The 15,981-nt window shown below is 48.3% G+C and overlaps 1 protein-coding gene across 2 annotated transcripts in view; it reads right to left on the bottom strand.

Annotated features, from left to right (window-relative positions):
* The window catches only part of DESI2 (desumoylating isopeptidase 2), a 44,659-nt gene extending 31,301 nt beyond the window's left edge, over positions 1–13,358 (bottom strand). Inside the window, exon 1 of one of the 2 annotated variants that reach the window (XM_026509560.4) lies at positions 13,079–13,358. In XM_026509560.4, coding sequence (XP_026365345.1) covers positions 13,079–13,120 — 42 coding nt within the window. In that variant the 5' untranslated portion in view covers positions 13,121–13,358. Of the gene's footprint in view, positions 1–12,304; positions 12,886–13,078 lie in introns of those variants that run through there. The other variant, XM_057315664.1, reaches the window with a different exon arrangement.
* Between the last annotated feature and the right edge of the window lie 2,623 nt (positions 13,359–15,981).

The following is a 15,981-nucleotide window of genomic DNA, read 5'->3' as shown; positions in this document are numbered from 1 at the left end:
CGGCTTCTGGCTGTCCCTGCCTTAGTCGTGGCTCTCTGACACGCCAACACTCGTGTTCCGAACCAGTGCAGGGGTTTGGGGCTCTCACGCGCCACCTGACAGGCTAGGGAGGTCGGTCAGGACAGCAGCGCGGCAGGTCCCTCGAGGGGAGCAATGGCCATGAACAACAGGTCACAGTGGAGAAAGGAACTGTTTCAGGATGACAAGTCCCAGGGGAACGTCAGGGGAGCCCAACAGACCTTTTAGAAGTAATCACAATGTCCCAAGTTCTGGGAATAAAGAGGGAGAGCTTGTCCCTGCTCTCAAGCTCCCCGCAGAGTGAGGAACCTCAACAGGTCTGCTGCTGAATTACTGTTTCTGCCCAGATCAAACAGCAACTGGAACGAAGGGGCCTCGGATACCACGGCTGGGGCCTGCTTCCTCGTCTGTCTTTCGAGAGTGACACACTTCTGAAGAAGCTGAGAAGACACAAAGCTCCGGCCTGAGAGCCAGGTACGTCTGGCGGATGGCTGGCGGAGATAACGCGGAAGGCACTCCACTCAGGCCCTCAGCTCAAGCCAGCGAGGAGGACAAGTCTGGTGGTGACAGTTCTGAGCACGGAATCCTTGCATGGGAGTGCGGGGCTGGGCTCTAGCCCACAGCAGGAGGTCTGACCCTAGATAGGGCACACGGGGACAGTGGTGGCAGCAGGACGATCGGGTTCTCTGCAGGGCTTTTTTTTTTTTTTTTTTTAAGTGAAATAAGCAATGAGGTCATCAGCGGAGAGTGGGAAATACTGTAGTTGTCTTGGAAAGTGGGAAAGTCAGTTAGCCAGAGAAATCGGGAAGCGGTGCCAGACAGCATTTAGGGTCCTCTTGGGGTCTGTGGTCAGGATTTTAAAGTGAGACCAGTCAGGCTGATCGTGGGGTTTTCTCTGGGTGCGCTCAGCTGTGGAGATGGGAGATGGAGAGTTCAATTCACCCAGGGCTGCCACAGGGAATGGCTGTAATGGTAGACTACAGAATCCCACTCAGATGAGGGTATAGTAAGGGAGCGATGATTTTAAGGTAACAGCTCACATGACTTTGGGGGGGTACCAAGTGTAAAGTTGGCAGGGCCAGCTGGTGGGCTGGAGACCCAGGAAGAGCTGATGTGGCTGCTCCTCTGGAGGCCGATTTCCTTCCTCCTTAGGGGACCTCAGTCTTTTCTCTTAAGGCCTTCAACTGATTGGATGAGGCCCACCCATCTTATGGAAGATAATCTGCTTTACTCAAAGTCTACTGATTTAAATGAAGAGACTTTTAACTACATAGAACAAACTGAGGGTTGCTGGAGGGGAGGTGTGGGGGATGGGCTAAACGGGTGATGGGGATTAAGGCGGACATTTGCTGTGATGAGCACTGGGTGTCATATTAAGTGATGAATCACTACATTCTACTCCTGAAATCAGCATTACACTGTATGTCAACAAACTAGAATTTAAATAAAAACCTAAAGTTAATCACATCTGAAAAATGCCTTCACAGCACATCTAGACTAATGTTTGACTAAAACATGGGTACTAGCTTGATCTAGTCAAGTTGACACATAAAATTAACCGTCGCAGAAATAATCACAGATGTAGGGGATTTTTTGTTTCCTTTTGCTACTGCCCACTCATGAGTTCCAGAAAGCACAGAGGGAAGTTAGCTGGGGGACAGAGGGGCTGAGATTAGGACAAATTAATAGAGCAACAGCACTTTGCAGGGACGGGAGGAGGAGAAGAAATATAACGTGGTGGTCAAGGGCAGAGACTGTAGCGTCAGAGCTCGGGGTTCAAGACTGTGCTCCACCACTCACGGCATGACTCCGAGCAGCTTCTTCAGCTAAGCCTGTGTCGGCATCTTCAAAAGGGATAATATGAGGCAAAGGCTCATGTGTCGTAATCAAAGATAGTTCTTACCTTATGGGGAGACTCAATATTCTACATCTGTCAATTCTCCCCCAAAATTATTCATAAATTTAATGTCACTGCACTTCAAATTTCAGTGAGTTTTTTTGACAAACTGATTTTAAATTTTATTTGAAAAATTAACGTGTGAGAAACACAAAATTTCAAGACAGTAAGAGACACTTCCATCACCAGTATCGAAACATGCTGCAATACTGCAATTAAGCATCCGGTGATGGTGTGGGAAGAGACAGCTAAATACACAAGTAGCCCAGAAAGCCAAGTAAGACTTCTAGATCCAGGATAACTTAGTACAGGATGAACGTGGTATATGCCTCCAGTTAGCATGGGGAACCACGGGTCATTCAATCAACAGTGCTGGGATAACGGCTTTCCACTTGGGAATAAACGTGGAGACTATTTCTATAATTTTCAGACCAGAGAAAGCCTTTCCAGGGCTGACAGAAACCGGAAAGGTCATGAAACAACAACAGTTTTGACCACGTGTGATTTAAAATTTCTGAAAGGCAAAAGATACTCTAAATATACTTAAGAAACCTAATAGGGGATTTAATTTATTTACGGTCATTTCATGATTTTTTTACTTGGTTCTACTTGTCTTCATTCCACATTTTTTTGTTTTCTCTCTTACATTGTGTGAACTGTATTCTCTCTGCTGTTTCCCCTCTAGACCCAACTTTATCCCAACAATACTTAACGCTTATATGACAAAACTTGGCACATACAATTTTCCAATACCAGCCCAAACCAATTGCATCTGCTGACTTCCCTCCTCCCTCTCACCCAAGATTCGGTCAATATAATCTGAGACTTATCTTCTTAACATTGTGCTCATTCTCTGTGAAGAGTAATTCTGGACGCTGGCACTGGAACCATATATATGTAATAGGAGACAGCCCTGCTAAATGAGAAGTGGAGCCCATACCCTTTTCTTCTACCCTGTCATCACTCCATTCTTAAGGTCTGAGTCATTTTTCAGCTCCCCAAAAGGTGCCTGATTCTCTCTAGGTCCTTTTGCACAAGTGGCAACGTGAGAAGCCATAGCGTTCAGACAGAACTGTTTTCCCTTTCAATACTCTGTAAATAATACTCCATTTTATTTAGGCTTTGGTGTCATGAAAAAGAAGCCTGAAGTTAGCTTGATTTTGTCCCCTATCCTTAACATTTAAAAGTTAAATCAGGCTTTGGTTGAATGTTCTTTTTTTTTTTTGTTTAAAAAAAATTTTTTTTTTAGGGCTCCTGGGTGGCTCAGATGGTTAAGTGTCTGCCTTCGGCTCAGGTCATGATCCCGAGGTCCTGGGATTGAGTCCCACTTTGGGCTCCCTGCTCAGCGGGGAGCCTGCTTCTCCCTCTGTCTGCTGCTGCCCCTGCTTGTGTTCTCTCTCTCTGTCAAATAAATAAAATAAAATCTTAAAAAAAAATTAAAAAAAAATTTTTTTTAATTTACATTCAATTTAGTTAACATACAGCATATTATCAGTTGCGGGGGCAGAGTTCAGTGATTTATCAGTTTCTATAACACCCAGTGCTCATTCCACCAAGTACCCTCCTTAATGTCCATCACCCAGCTACCCCATCTCCCTCCCCCCTCCCCTCCAGCAACACTGTTTGCTTCCTAGAGCTAAGAGTCTCTTACGGTTTGTCTACCCATCTTTATTTTATTTTATTTTATTTTCCCTTCCCTTCCCCTATGTTCACCTGCTGTTTCTCAAATTCCACGACTGTTCCTAACTTTTAGCAAATTCTGCCAACACTTGATCCACTCAGAGTTCTCAGAGATTTTCTAAATCTTGCAATTTTCTCCCTAGTTTTCAATTAGGCAATGCTGCTCGTGAGCTCTGCGGAAGCTCTCCTCATCCCGGACTGCTCCTTCTTTGGCATCGCCTGCTCTGTTTTCAATGATTCTCGTGAACCTCTCTGAGACCATCAATCAGAAATTCCCCTCAAAACCTCGCTTGCTTCTTGCTGTACATTTACTTACGAGGCATGTGGCCTGACCTACCCTTCGTACTTGCGTACCCTCTGCGCCTGGAACATTCTCTCCCTACATAGCCACATGGCATACCCCCTTCACCTTTCAGGAATGCCTTCTTGGTGAGGCCTCTGGACCACTCTAGTGGGAACTGGAGTAGAAACTACACTACACCACCCTGACCTACACTCTCCTACCCCCTCCTCTGTTTTATTTTCCTGTTTAGCCCTACTGCCACTTAATATACCATATTATTTTTTTACTCATGTCCGGTATTTTTGCTATATGCATCTTGGCCGTAGATATTTTTGCCACCAACATTTTTGCTGCATAACCAGTTGGCTGTAAGAAAATTTTGCCATAAAAGATACAATAACTGGATGACAGTCTGGGTTCATTTCTCCAAGGACGAATCAACTGCCCTTGGCAGGATTAACGTACCGAAGCTAGTTGTCAAGTTATTTTTCCATTAACAAAGCTCCTATTTTTATGTTATATAAATCTTAGCTAGCGATCTCTATGCTGACATGCAGACATGGTGGTCTTAAAGATAGTGGATGGGAACAACTATATATATCGACTTGATAAAAAATATGGTGATGGAACCTACTGGAAGTGAAATACAGAGTGGAAAGCCGGACTGCACACTGTACTGTGCTCGGACATGAGAACATAGTGGTTAAAGTGGTAACAAAGCTCGGTCACAAACGCATTACAGCCTTAGCACTTCTTCCACACCTCCCACAGCCTCTGGAAGGTCTCTCAATGAGCATGTGACAACACGCCAAGGATCCAGCGGCGTAGGAGGCTTGCACAACGCAATGCAAAGCTCAGTTCCAAATATGCATCCTGGCATTTGGAAACTGATACCTCTCTTAATGGAGGAAGAAACTTTCGTGAAAGAAGCAAAACTGTGATGCTGAATCAACAGGCAAAAAGAGAGAAAAGGACAGCCCTACAAATGAAAGGCTTCAAAGACAAGAGCCTCGTACAATCCCCAAAATCAAATCAGTTGTTGGCACAATACTGCCACGAATCTACACGCGTTTACACGCACTCAAATATGTTGGTGCATTTCGCAATCAAGTCTTTTAATTTTGTTATTCGTTTCTCATGATTAGGTCCTTTCAAATGAAAGTCCCTCTTTTTTGTGATTTTTTTTTAGAGCAAATTGCCTTACAGTCAATTACTTCTGTGGCAAAATGTTTGTGGCAAAGATGTTTATGGGGAAACAACCTAGAATCATATCTTACTTACTTTTTAAGTTTATTCTGTTAATAGATGGCTCAGATATATGGGCTTGGAATTAACCTATTTAACTACTTGCATATATTAACTATTTGCATTTTCCGGGTAAAAATTTCAAAAAGAAAAAAAAATCCCATTTTCATCATCGGGGAAGAAGAGAATATGGAAATAGGAAAGATGCCAATTCTTCCCCAGTTACTTTAAACTGCACAAGAACCCGTGCAATTCCTATTAAAGCAACACCACTTGACAGACTACTGGGTGTACGTCCAGAAGAACCGGAAGCAGGGACTGAACAGATATGTGCACACGTGGTCACAGAGCAGCATTATTCCCCATCGCCAAAAGGAGAGAGCAACCCAGACATCCACTGACACATGAACGGATAAACGAAATGTGGTGTATACAGATGTACACAGCAAAACATTCGGCCTTAAAAAGGAAGGGGACTCTGACACATGCTACAGCCTGGAAACCCTGAGGATACCATGCAAAGGGAAATAAGTCAGTTATAAAGAGACAAGTACTCCAGGATTTCACTTCTACGAGGTGTCTAGCCAAATTCATGGACAGCAAGTAGAACGGTGGTAACCAGGGGGCAGAAGGGAAGGGGAGTTTAATGAATACAAAGTTTTTAGTTTTGCAAGATGCAACCGTCCTGGAGATTGGCCGCACACCACTGTGAAGGTACACTACTGAGCTATACAGCCAGGAACGGGTAAGGCAGTAACTTCTCTGTGTATTTTAACACAATTAGAAAAAAAACCCTCCAAAGTGACAAACAATGTACGGAATTTTTCAGAGAGCCTAGAAAAGGAAATGAGTAATAGCCAAAAAAACTTGGGAAAAAGAATGAAAGGAAACTGGCCCAGCCATACACTAAGATATGCTGTGAAATTATAATAATTAAAATAGCATAGTCATGAGACTCACCAATTCTGCGTGGGGCAAGAATTTAGTGTTATGACAGGGATGACGTCACAATTTAGTGAGCAAAGACTTTTATTTCAAATAATGTGGGGTCAGTTAGTTTTCAAGTTATTGTTTTGGGGGGCCAATCACAGTCATATACTCAAATCCGTTTCAGATTGAAACATAAATGTTATTTTCATGTATCTCATTTCCCTTTATTATTTTTCTGCCTTTCTTATGGTTTAAGGTTATTTATTTTGGCCGTCTTCCCCTTCCATTCTGTTCACCAACTGGGTGACATGGGAACAGCGCTGCCACTTTGGAATGCAAATACTCCCATAGAAAATCAGTCAACAGATAGGAAGTAAATGTATATCCCGTTTTAAGGAAAAAAATGTAGTTAATGGAAGAATGCACCTAAAATAGTAGGCTCTCATGGGTATTTAATAGTATTTAATTTATAAGTTTGACTAAATTCTATTAACTTTATCACAAATGTGATGTTGGGGTGGACAGACAGTATACCCCCCCCCCCAGTCTGAAGGGCCTGTAGTCCCCAACACGCTTGGACCTTTAACATCTGAGTCATAGCTCCTTGTAAAAGGTTTCCATGATTTATTTATTTTTTTTAAGTTTTATTTATTTAAGTAATTCCTACACCCGCCCTGCGGGGCTCGAACTCACGACCCCACGATCGAGTAGTTGCACGCTCCTCTGACTGAGCCAGCCAGGTGCCCCTCCATGCTTTATTTTTTGAATACTTCACATTTTCCACTTTAAGTGACTGAGTTAATACTTATTCCATGCCAAGTCAAAGGACTGCTAAGAGGTATTTCTGGGTTTACAAAAGACCTTTCCTAGGTGGTGTGATAGAGAAAATGACTCCTTAAGGTGTCTCTCTACAACCTAGTTTCCAGAACTTGTGAATCAGTCACTGTGAATCATGGCAAAGGGTCTTTGCAGATGTAACTTAAGACAGAGACACTTGAAGGTAAGGAGATTACCCCGGCATGTCCTCCTGGGTCCCCTTTAACGACAGGAGCTATGAGAAGTGGAGAAGTCCCTCTGGATGGAGGCAGAAGAGATGTAGCAGAAGGGGAGGTCGGAGACATCTGAGGTGAGAGCAGGACCCAGGCACCACTGCTGCTTTGAAGGCCAAGGATGGAAGCGGCTTTAAGCAGCGGAGAAGGGCCCCCAAGCAACTGCATTCTGGCAACAATCTGGATGAGCCTGGGGCAGGTGTGCCCCGGTGATTTCAGCCCCGCGAGACCCGGAGCAGAGGAGCCAGCCCGGCCCAGCTGCACCTGCGACCTACACAAGCGGGAGATACGCGATTCACGTCGTTTTCAACTGCTACGTTCTTGGCATTTTGTTATCGCTGCAACAGAAAACAAATACCGAGAGAGGCTGAACTCTTTTCTCATACGTACCATGTGAGGAAAAAGACAAGACGGCGCCACGGTAACGCAGGAGGGCGGGTTCAGGGCTGCCCCTCCCGCTGTTAGACTCACGGACTCCCCGATTTCAAGTCGAGTAGCGGGGCGCTGGCCCAAGCGGCACAGGAACTGACGGACAAGGAAACGGAGACGAGTTCCTCTTGACTGGTTAACCTGTGTTAAGATTCTGACAATGTTTTCTGAAAGATTATCTTCCAAGCAGGGGCCACTTGTTTTGGTTTGTCCCTCACAGCTGTAAGATGACCGTCACAGCACCAAGCGTAGCGTCCTCGTCCAGCAGCGCGTGAGGGCACAGAGGCGAGCAGGGCCTCTCTAACTAAAAGGAGTGATGCAGACCCGACTCCACAGGATAAACCCCCTGGAAACGTGGCCTCGGTCTAGGCCACAGTGTGGAAAAACCAAGAAACAAAACAGAAACACCTGTGTCAAAGAAGAGTCTCTGATATTTTTCCTATCCCCTTCCCATGACCCCCCCCTCCAGTTGATGGTCCTGTCACAATAACCAAAGCTACAACCCAGTAACAGGCTAGGTAAAAGTAGGGGAACAAATACAGAACCAGGTATCGGGCACAAAGAGAAGGGTACTGGAAGATCTTTTTGGGCTATTTTTAAGTACTGGCACCATTCCTAATAAAACCGCCTGGTTAAAATCCCATTCGCTTGGTAAACGCTTACAGAACACATTCTCACGACGGCTCCTGGTCTAGACACTGCTGTCAAGGAGCCCGGTCTAGCGGGAGGCACGGAGCTAAGGCACGTCGGAAGTACGGTGAGGGCAGTACGGTGAGGGCACGGAGTTCACTCAGGCCTGACGACTGCGGCCTAAGCTACAGGCAGGAGGGGCCGGAGGTGGCAGCTGCCCGGCGCGGGAACAGGACATTCCAGGTGCCACCCGCATGAGTAAAGATACTGAGGCGTGAGCCCTGACAGTACAGTCTGTTCACAGAACTAAACAATTCCACGGTGCGAGCATGAAGTGTGTACGCTGGGATGGGAAGTAGTGGGGGACCGGGAGAAGGGGGGCCTCCAACAGTCACGTAGGGGTCCCAACATAAAGGGCTTTAGCAGGTGACGGTGAGGCCGAGGAACGGCACGTCATTCACACGTCAGGATATCACTTTGGTAGCAGAAAGGGAGATGGATCAGAACGCAGTAAGGCCAGAGACTGAGCCCAAGGGAAGGCTATTAGACAAACAGAGATAATGAGGGCCCGAACTCGAGAAGCAACAGCGGAAATGAGCACGAGGTACCCAATTTAAGGAATGCCCAGACGGTAAGGTATGTGACAGACGTCACGGGCTCCCAGCTACTGCCATTTCCAACTCCCGGCCTTCCTGGCCCCAGCTCGCTGCTCGGGCGCTAGCCGCTCTCCAGCCACAGGTGAGCCCAGCCCCAGCCACTCCTCGGGAGGGGAGGGGGGCTCCGGCAAAGCCCCTTCTTGAAAAGGAGAAAAAGGCCGGACTCGCCTCTGTCTCCCTTCACGCCCTGCTGAAGGACGATTCTGCTTGGTGCCGGGAAGGTCATTTTGCAACTAGGAGGGGACAAACCCGAACAAAAGCCAAAAGGGCGGGAAGAGCCAACAAGGTGGGGACAGAAAGCAGCGTGGAAAGACGGAAGTCTCGGTCCCTGATGACACCCCCCCTCCCCCCCTGCTGACTGCTGACCTAACCCAGGGATCGTTTATCTCCAAACTCAAGATAAGTACCCTTCCAGCTTAAGCTACGGAGGGTCAAGCTATTACTTTCAGACGGAATCAACCAAACTACAAGAGACAGGGGCCTGGTGATTGGACTCTGATAATAAAGAAGGCCTTGTAATAAAGAAGAATCGATAGTTTTACTCCCAGCATTCTGGCTTGGGAAACTAAGCAGAAGGTTATCAAGACAAAAATTATGACACAAGAGTGGGGGTGGGGAGTGTCTTGTCTGGTGGAGTAAAGGGCAAGTCTGAGCTGGGGAGAGAAGGGAAGGGAAAGAGCCTGTCCCTGGGCCTGCTGATTTAGGTGTAGAGGATATTTAGATGCATCTGGAACTCATGTAAAAAGTCTGAATTAGATGTACAGATGTGTGCGACGTCAGGTCCTCTCGCACGTGTGCCCTCACATGCTCTTAGGGGAGTCGGACGGAAGCGGGATGGTCAAAAGGAGTATGGACCCAAACTTAGTGGTTTTTTCTATTAAGGCTCTGAAGATGAACGGATACTGTTTGAAAATAGGAAGAAAGCTGCTTACTGAATGAGTCTACAAATATTATCATTTTACTGCATATTTGTATTTTACAAAAATTCATTAGTACACGAGAGGATCTGAAACGGCACAAACTCTGGGTCTCTGGCAAACGAAGTCCTTGTGCGAGAGCGCCTACACCAGAGACCGTCCCAGCACCCGAAACTCAGCTGAATCACCTGCTTTACAACGTCTGCCAGTGAACTAGGAGTATCTGAATAACCTCATTCCAGGACCCGGAAATAACCCAGGGCATGTTTATGGGTGGTAGATTACGCCCAAGTACAAAGAGGACCATCATCATGGAGAAAGCAGCAAGCAGTAATTTAGCAGCACTTTGTAAGATCAAGCAACCTTTTAAGGATTACCCTATCCCTCCATGAGAAGAAGTTAATACAGGTGACCCCGATACAATTTCTCTCTGACGTGCGGCGGTTACGGAAGAACAGAGGTATCAGCAACTCCCCATCTAGGGAACAGGAAAAACGCAGTCCGCGCTGGAGCAGGTGACAGTCTCCCAGACAGAGAGGCACAAGGACACATGGCAAGCAGTCCCTATAAACAGTGACTGTAAGTGCAAACCAAAGGTTGATTACGATGTCTGCGAAGCCTGGACCGGACAGACTGCTAGACGAGGCCTGTAGAGACAACAGCGATCCCCATCAAAGGCACCTATGACGCAAAAGCAGTGCTACCAAAGGTAAAAGAGATTCACCCTTGACATCAAGCAGAACTGTTTCAAAACCAACCCAACTTGAGAAACAGGCGTAAGAGATACGATCTTGCACCTCAACACACTGCTCTTAATTCAAAACGTACTCTGATCGCCCTGCTGCCTACCATGAAAACTTTAGATGGTCCCCCTGGTTCAGAGACCAGCTCCCCACCCCCCAGCCCTTGTCCTAGCCCCAAACTAATAAAGTTCTTATCGACCTTTCCGTTTTCATGCATGCTACCCCAGCTATACTGGTCCAACCGATCTTTCCCGGTCCGACCTGCGCTCTCCTCCTGCCACACGGCTCCCGCTGACTGTTCTCTGCTTACAGAGGTCCCTATACCTCTCGGCAATCCCCGATCCTACAACCGCATGTGGTCTCCTCCTTTACATCCTCTTCTGCCATTCCATCACCAAAAGCACACTACTTTGTCCTGAATCGTTACCACTGCTGTACCTCCCCTATGATATTCTAAATTCCTCAAAGAGGAAGGAGAATTCATTCGTTTTTGTGCCTTCACAAGGTCACAGGGAAGTAACTGCAGGTTGCTGAATTAGTGACATGGAACAGCCATTGCCTAAAAGCCCTCAAAAGAACATGCAAGGGCAAATTTGTTAGAAGTCTAATAATTCAACTATTTACCATTCTGATAGACATTCATATGCTCCTTCTCCCCCTATGGCTAGGCAAAAGCAATTCATAAGAAATAAACACAGGAATTACTCAGTAGAGGAGATAATGAATCAGACTTCAGTCTAGAAATTCTAGATCCTATTTTTACTTATCTGGGCAGGTTTAATTTATCCCTTTCTCTACCTGCCTCCACTCTAAGTACCTACTTTACAAAAGTGATGTAAGGAATAAGATCTTTATTAAACAAGTTAGTATTTTTAACATCTTTCAGAATACTCCTCCCTTTGAAATATACTGGTTTAAATACCACCTCTAGCTTTTCCTACAACTACCACAATTAGCAATGATTTTTGTGATTCATAGATTACCTAAAGTGTAAGGAAGCCCATTATATGCCAAAGGATGCATTGGCAGTTTTATTAAAAAAGCCGACCTCTCTCTACCACTGCTTTCAGATTTCTTTTAGTCTACGACCCTCTGGCCAAGGCATAACCCTAATTTATAAAGGTGTTTAATAATCCAGAAGGAAAAGCAGGCTGTGCGTTCAAAAGCAGGACATATGCTGTGGATGTTTTGTAATAGTCTTCATGAATAAACAAGAAACCAAATGCAGATCAATGAAACAGTAAAAAGGTAATAAAAAGTCTTTAACAATAAAGGCATCCAGTACCATAAAAAGCTGACATCTAGAGAATGATTTCTAACCAGTGACACAGGCCAAAGACCTTATTACCAAGTGCCTTGCTTTTCTAGGCCCTCCAGTTCTACTCTTTAATTTTTTCTCCATGTTTCACTTTCTTCAGTACGTTAATCCACCTCCATCCACCTCCAAACCCGAACCTAACTCAACTGAGACCTCGCCTCAAGCCCCGGACAGTCTCTATCCCATCCTGACATAATTCCCAGATTAGGGCACCTGAGTTCCTTTCTACCCAAGAGGTTACACTGTAAATTTAGAAATGTATAGTCAAAGCCAGGGAATAAAAAGTTTAGATCTGCGAGTGAGAACCCTGACTCCTGACATCCAGCATTTCAGCTCTTCTGCATCTTTAAGCCAACAAAAATAATGAGGAGGACTTCTTCATCTGCCAGTCCACCTACAAGAGATTTCAAGCATCGAAGGCAGAGGTAACTCTTTCACAAAACAAAAACGCGTCAGCCGAAGGCAAACCACCCCAGGCACGCATCTGAACTGCAACGGCAATCCCTTACCCCGGACTTCAATGGCAATCACGTGGCAAACCAATCCTTGGACTCGGTTCCGTGTGCCTGCAGTCCTCCGAAGTTAGATGACCTCATAACCAAGTTCTCCCCTTCCCTCTGCTGTGGTCACGTCAGATACCTGTTGCATCACCTGGAAAGTGGTCTTCAGAGGCTAGCAAGAGGGGCCCCACCAGGATCTGCACAGAATCCAGCTGGGCGGGCTCAGCTGGAGCCTCGCTCACGGTAAGGAGGTTGCCTTGGAGGCAAAGGGGTACTAGCTCTGGTTCCCCTTGCACGAGAGTCTAGCACACGCACCGACAGCGATGACTTTCGGGACTTGGAAGGGCTGGGGAGTTTCTGAAGACTCGGGCAGAAAGAGGTGTGCGGCTGGGAGAGGCGGCAGAGCTGGGAGAGCGGGCGCTCGGGGACGAGGCGGCCCGAAGTCCGGGGGGCACGAGTGGGCGGTCGGACCCGCGACGGAAGCTTCGCCCAAAGGACGCCGCTCGGCCGCCGAGGTGTCGGGCCCGACGCGGGCTCCGGGCCGCGCAGGGGGCACCGCCGAGGCTCCAGCCGCTCCGAGCCCCGGCCAGAGCCCTCGGGCGGACCGGGCAGCGCTGCCCGTCCGCCGACGTGCGCGAGGAGTCGAACAGCCTCCCGCTCCCCTCCCCCACCCCGAGAACTAAGCTGGAGGCGGAGACGCGAGGCAGGAAGTGTAGGGGCCGGGGGCCGGGGTCCGAGCCCCGCGCCGAGGGGCCGGAGAATGCCGGCCAGGGTCGCACTCACCATGTCGTACACGTTGAGCACCACTAACTGGTTAGCCCCCATCCTCCTCCCCGCGGCCGCCGCCTCGTCCTCCAGCCGCTCCGTCTCCGCGGGGCCGAGGCCGCTCCCACCCCCGCGGGCACTTCAGGGGGCCAGAGCCGGGCACTACGCGCACAGCCCGGCCCGCGGCAGCCGGCGCGGGAGCATCGGGCAGCCGGGCCGCTCCCGGGCGCCGCCGACAGGACCCTCTGCGCCGACGGGGCCGGACCGCTGGCGGGCCCGCTCCGGCTCAGGCGCCTCCCCTCGGCAGCGGACACGTGGGGAAAGGCGGGGCCTGAGCGGGGAGGGGGGCGGGCGCCAGGCGCCCCGGGGGCGGGGCCGGCCCGGCGCGGGGGCTGAGCCCGCCTGCGCTCTGGCTCCGCGCGGCCGCACCTCGGGACCTAAAATGGCGCCTCTCCACGCTGGAGGAGCGGGGGTCCCAGAAAGACTACAGTTCCCGGCATGCAGTGAGGACTCCCCGGCTCCCCGCTCGAAGCGCTGAGGCCCAGTCTCCACGACTACGGCTCCCAGCATGCCGCGGGGGTCCCGCTCCTTGCAGCTCCAGGCCTCCCCGGGAGACTACAGCTCCCAGCATGCAGTGCTTGGGATCCGCGCCGGTCTTCTGCAGTCCGCCCTTGGCGGCAGGTGAAGTCCTCTACCTTCAACCCTTCTTCGTCGGTGCTGCTACTGTTAGTTTCTGTCGCATTGAGCCCTTTGAAGCCAGCGGAATATGTCAAAAGGCCGTAGTGACCACCCTGTTGTCCAAACCCTCCTTGCCTTTTCTTTTTTCTTTCCTTTCTTGTTTTGCACGTGGAGCGGTGGGGAAATAGAGGAAGGCAGGTTGCTGTGGGGGGAGGGACACACTCAATATGAAATCTTACATTTTATGAAACTATCTTGCTGACATGAGAAGAGAGTGCAGTACTCACAGATTAGCATAACCTTAGGGCACGTATTTGTCGTGTGCCTGCCATATGCCCCACAGTGTTGCAGGTCCTGGGGAACACCGTCAACGAGAGGAGGAAGGACAAATATGGGTGATATGTGCTTTGCAGAGAATCAAAATAGGATGAAGTGATTGACAGCGATCTTAGATTAGCCGCAGCTGGAAGGTCTTGGTGACGACGTTTGGTTTAAATTGAGATTTGAATGGCAAAGATCCGTTTGGACAAATATCCCATCAAAAGGGATATCAAAGCTAACATTCAGGCAATTAGGAAGCTCTTACACAGTGCGTGCCAGAAGGTGGCTTGGTTATTGCGAGTAGTGGGGAACACTGAGAAAATTCTGTTTGTAATATTTTGAAAGTGGAGCCTACAGGGAGTTACTAATGAGTTGAGTGTTGTGTTTGTTAGGGAAAAAGCATTCAATGGTAATTTCTAGATTTTTGACTTAGATTCTTTGGGTAGTAGTGCCATTTAATAAGATGTGAGACTTGGGAAGAACAGTTGGGAGGAGGGAAATCAAGAGTTATGGTTTGGCCACGTTCAATTAGAAATGCCTTTTAGGGGGCGCCTGGGTGGCTCAATCGTTAAGCGTCTGCCTTCGGCTCAGGGCGTTATCCTGGCGTTCTGGGATCCAGCCCCACATCAGGCTTCTGCGCTAGGAGCCTGCTTCTTCCTCTCCCACTCCCCCTGCTTGTGTTCCCTCTCTCGCTGGCGGTCTCTCTGTCGATTGAATAAATAAAATCTTTAAAAAAAAAAAGGCTTTTAGGCATCCATGATATCAGGTAGGCATCCGATAAACTGAAGTTGTGGCCATTATAGATAGACTCTCAAGCCTTGGGACTGATTGGATGACTTAGTAGAGAATTTGTAGCTAAAGAAAGAAAGGGGCCAAAGGCAAAGCTCTAGGATCCTTCATTTAGAGGTCAAGTAGAGGAGGAAAAGGAACCACAGAGGCAGAATGACCTGCAACGCAGGAGCCACAAGATTCAGCAATAAGGAGTCTTGGGAGGAGTGGGATCCAGGGGACATCTGGAATAATGTGAGTGAATGTAAGGTGAAGAAATGGAGACCATAGACAACTTGGGATAATAGTGACAGAGGGCTGTGTGGTCAGTGGAGGACATTGGAAAGACGAGAGATGCCGAGGTAGAGTTGTATGTAAAGAGAGAGAAATTGATGGAGGAGGGGGGAGATTTCTCAGGGGAAGGTAAGAAGAGGAAGTGATCTAGAGCACAAGTGACAGGGCTGGCCTTTAGTCCGGGGGATGCTTCGTCCCTAGTGACAGCAGATAAGGCAGGTGCAGGTCACAGTGGTGGCACAGAAGATGTAGAAGACAAATGGAGGCGGGTTAGAAATTTGGGGGTGGGGGAATGAAGATGTTCTCTCCTGATTTGCTTTTTTCTGAACGAATAAGAGGCAAGATGATCACTGGAAAGCTGGAGAGGCAAGGTGAGGGATATAGGGAATTTGGAGAGAGAGGGGGGTGTAGAATAGGGAGAAACAAATATGCTAGGGAAATAGGATTCGCTTGCCAGTGTCGAGTGACGGTAGGTGCTGTGTGCATAATTGTTATTTGTCCTCAGACATGCTGTGGACCAATTTCTGAAGTTAATTTTTTGGCCAGCCCTTGCTTCCCCTCCCTTTCCCACTGTGGCCTTCCTCTCCACCTAACGGTGTTGAACAGACTACAGGTGTGGGGGAAAGGCACTACCCACAAGACTTCACTTAGTCTTGGCTGCACTACTGGCGGCTCACATGCCTGGTTCACTTCACCTCCCACCCTGCACACTTGCTTTGTCCTTTGTGATGTCATCTGCTCTCAGCTGTCGCTGTCACACACATGCTGAAGAGACCGATTCCCCCATCTCCATCCCCCGTGTCTCTCCGGAGCACTAGGCCAATGTAACCTGCAGCCTGTAGGACTTCTCCACAAGAGGT

Source organism: Ursus arctos, unplaced genomic scaffold (genome assembly GCF_023065955.2).
Source record: "Ursus arctos isolate Adak ecotype North America unplaced genomic scaffold, UrsArc2.0 scaffold_2, whole genome shotgun sequence".
In the NCBI taxonomy this organism is placed as follows: Eukaryota; Metazoa; Chordata; class Mammalia; order Carnivora; family Ursidae; genus Ursus; species Ursus arctos.
Note: the sequence above shows the minus strand (reverse complement) of the source record. Positions and strands in the feature narration are given on the sequence as shown.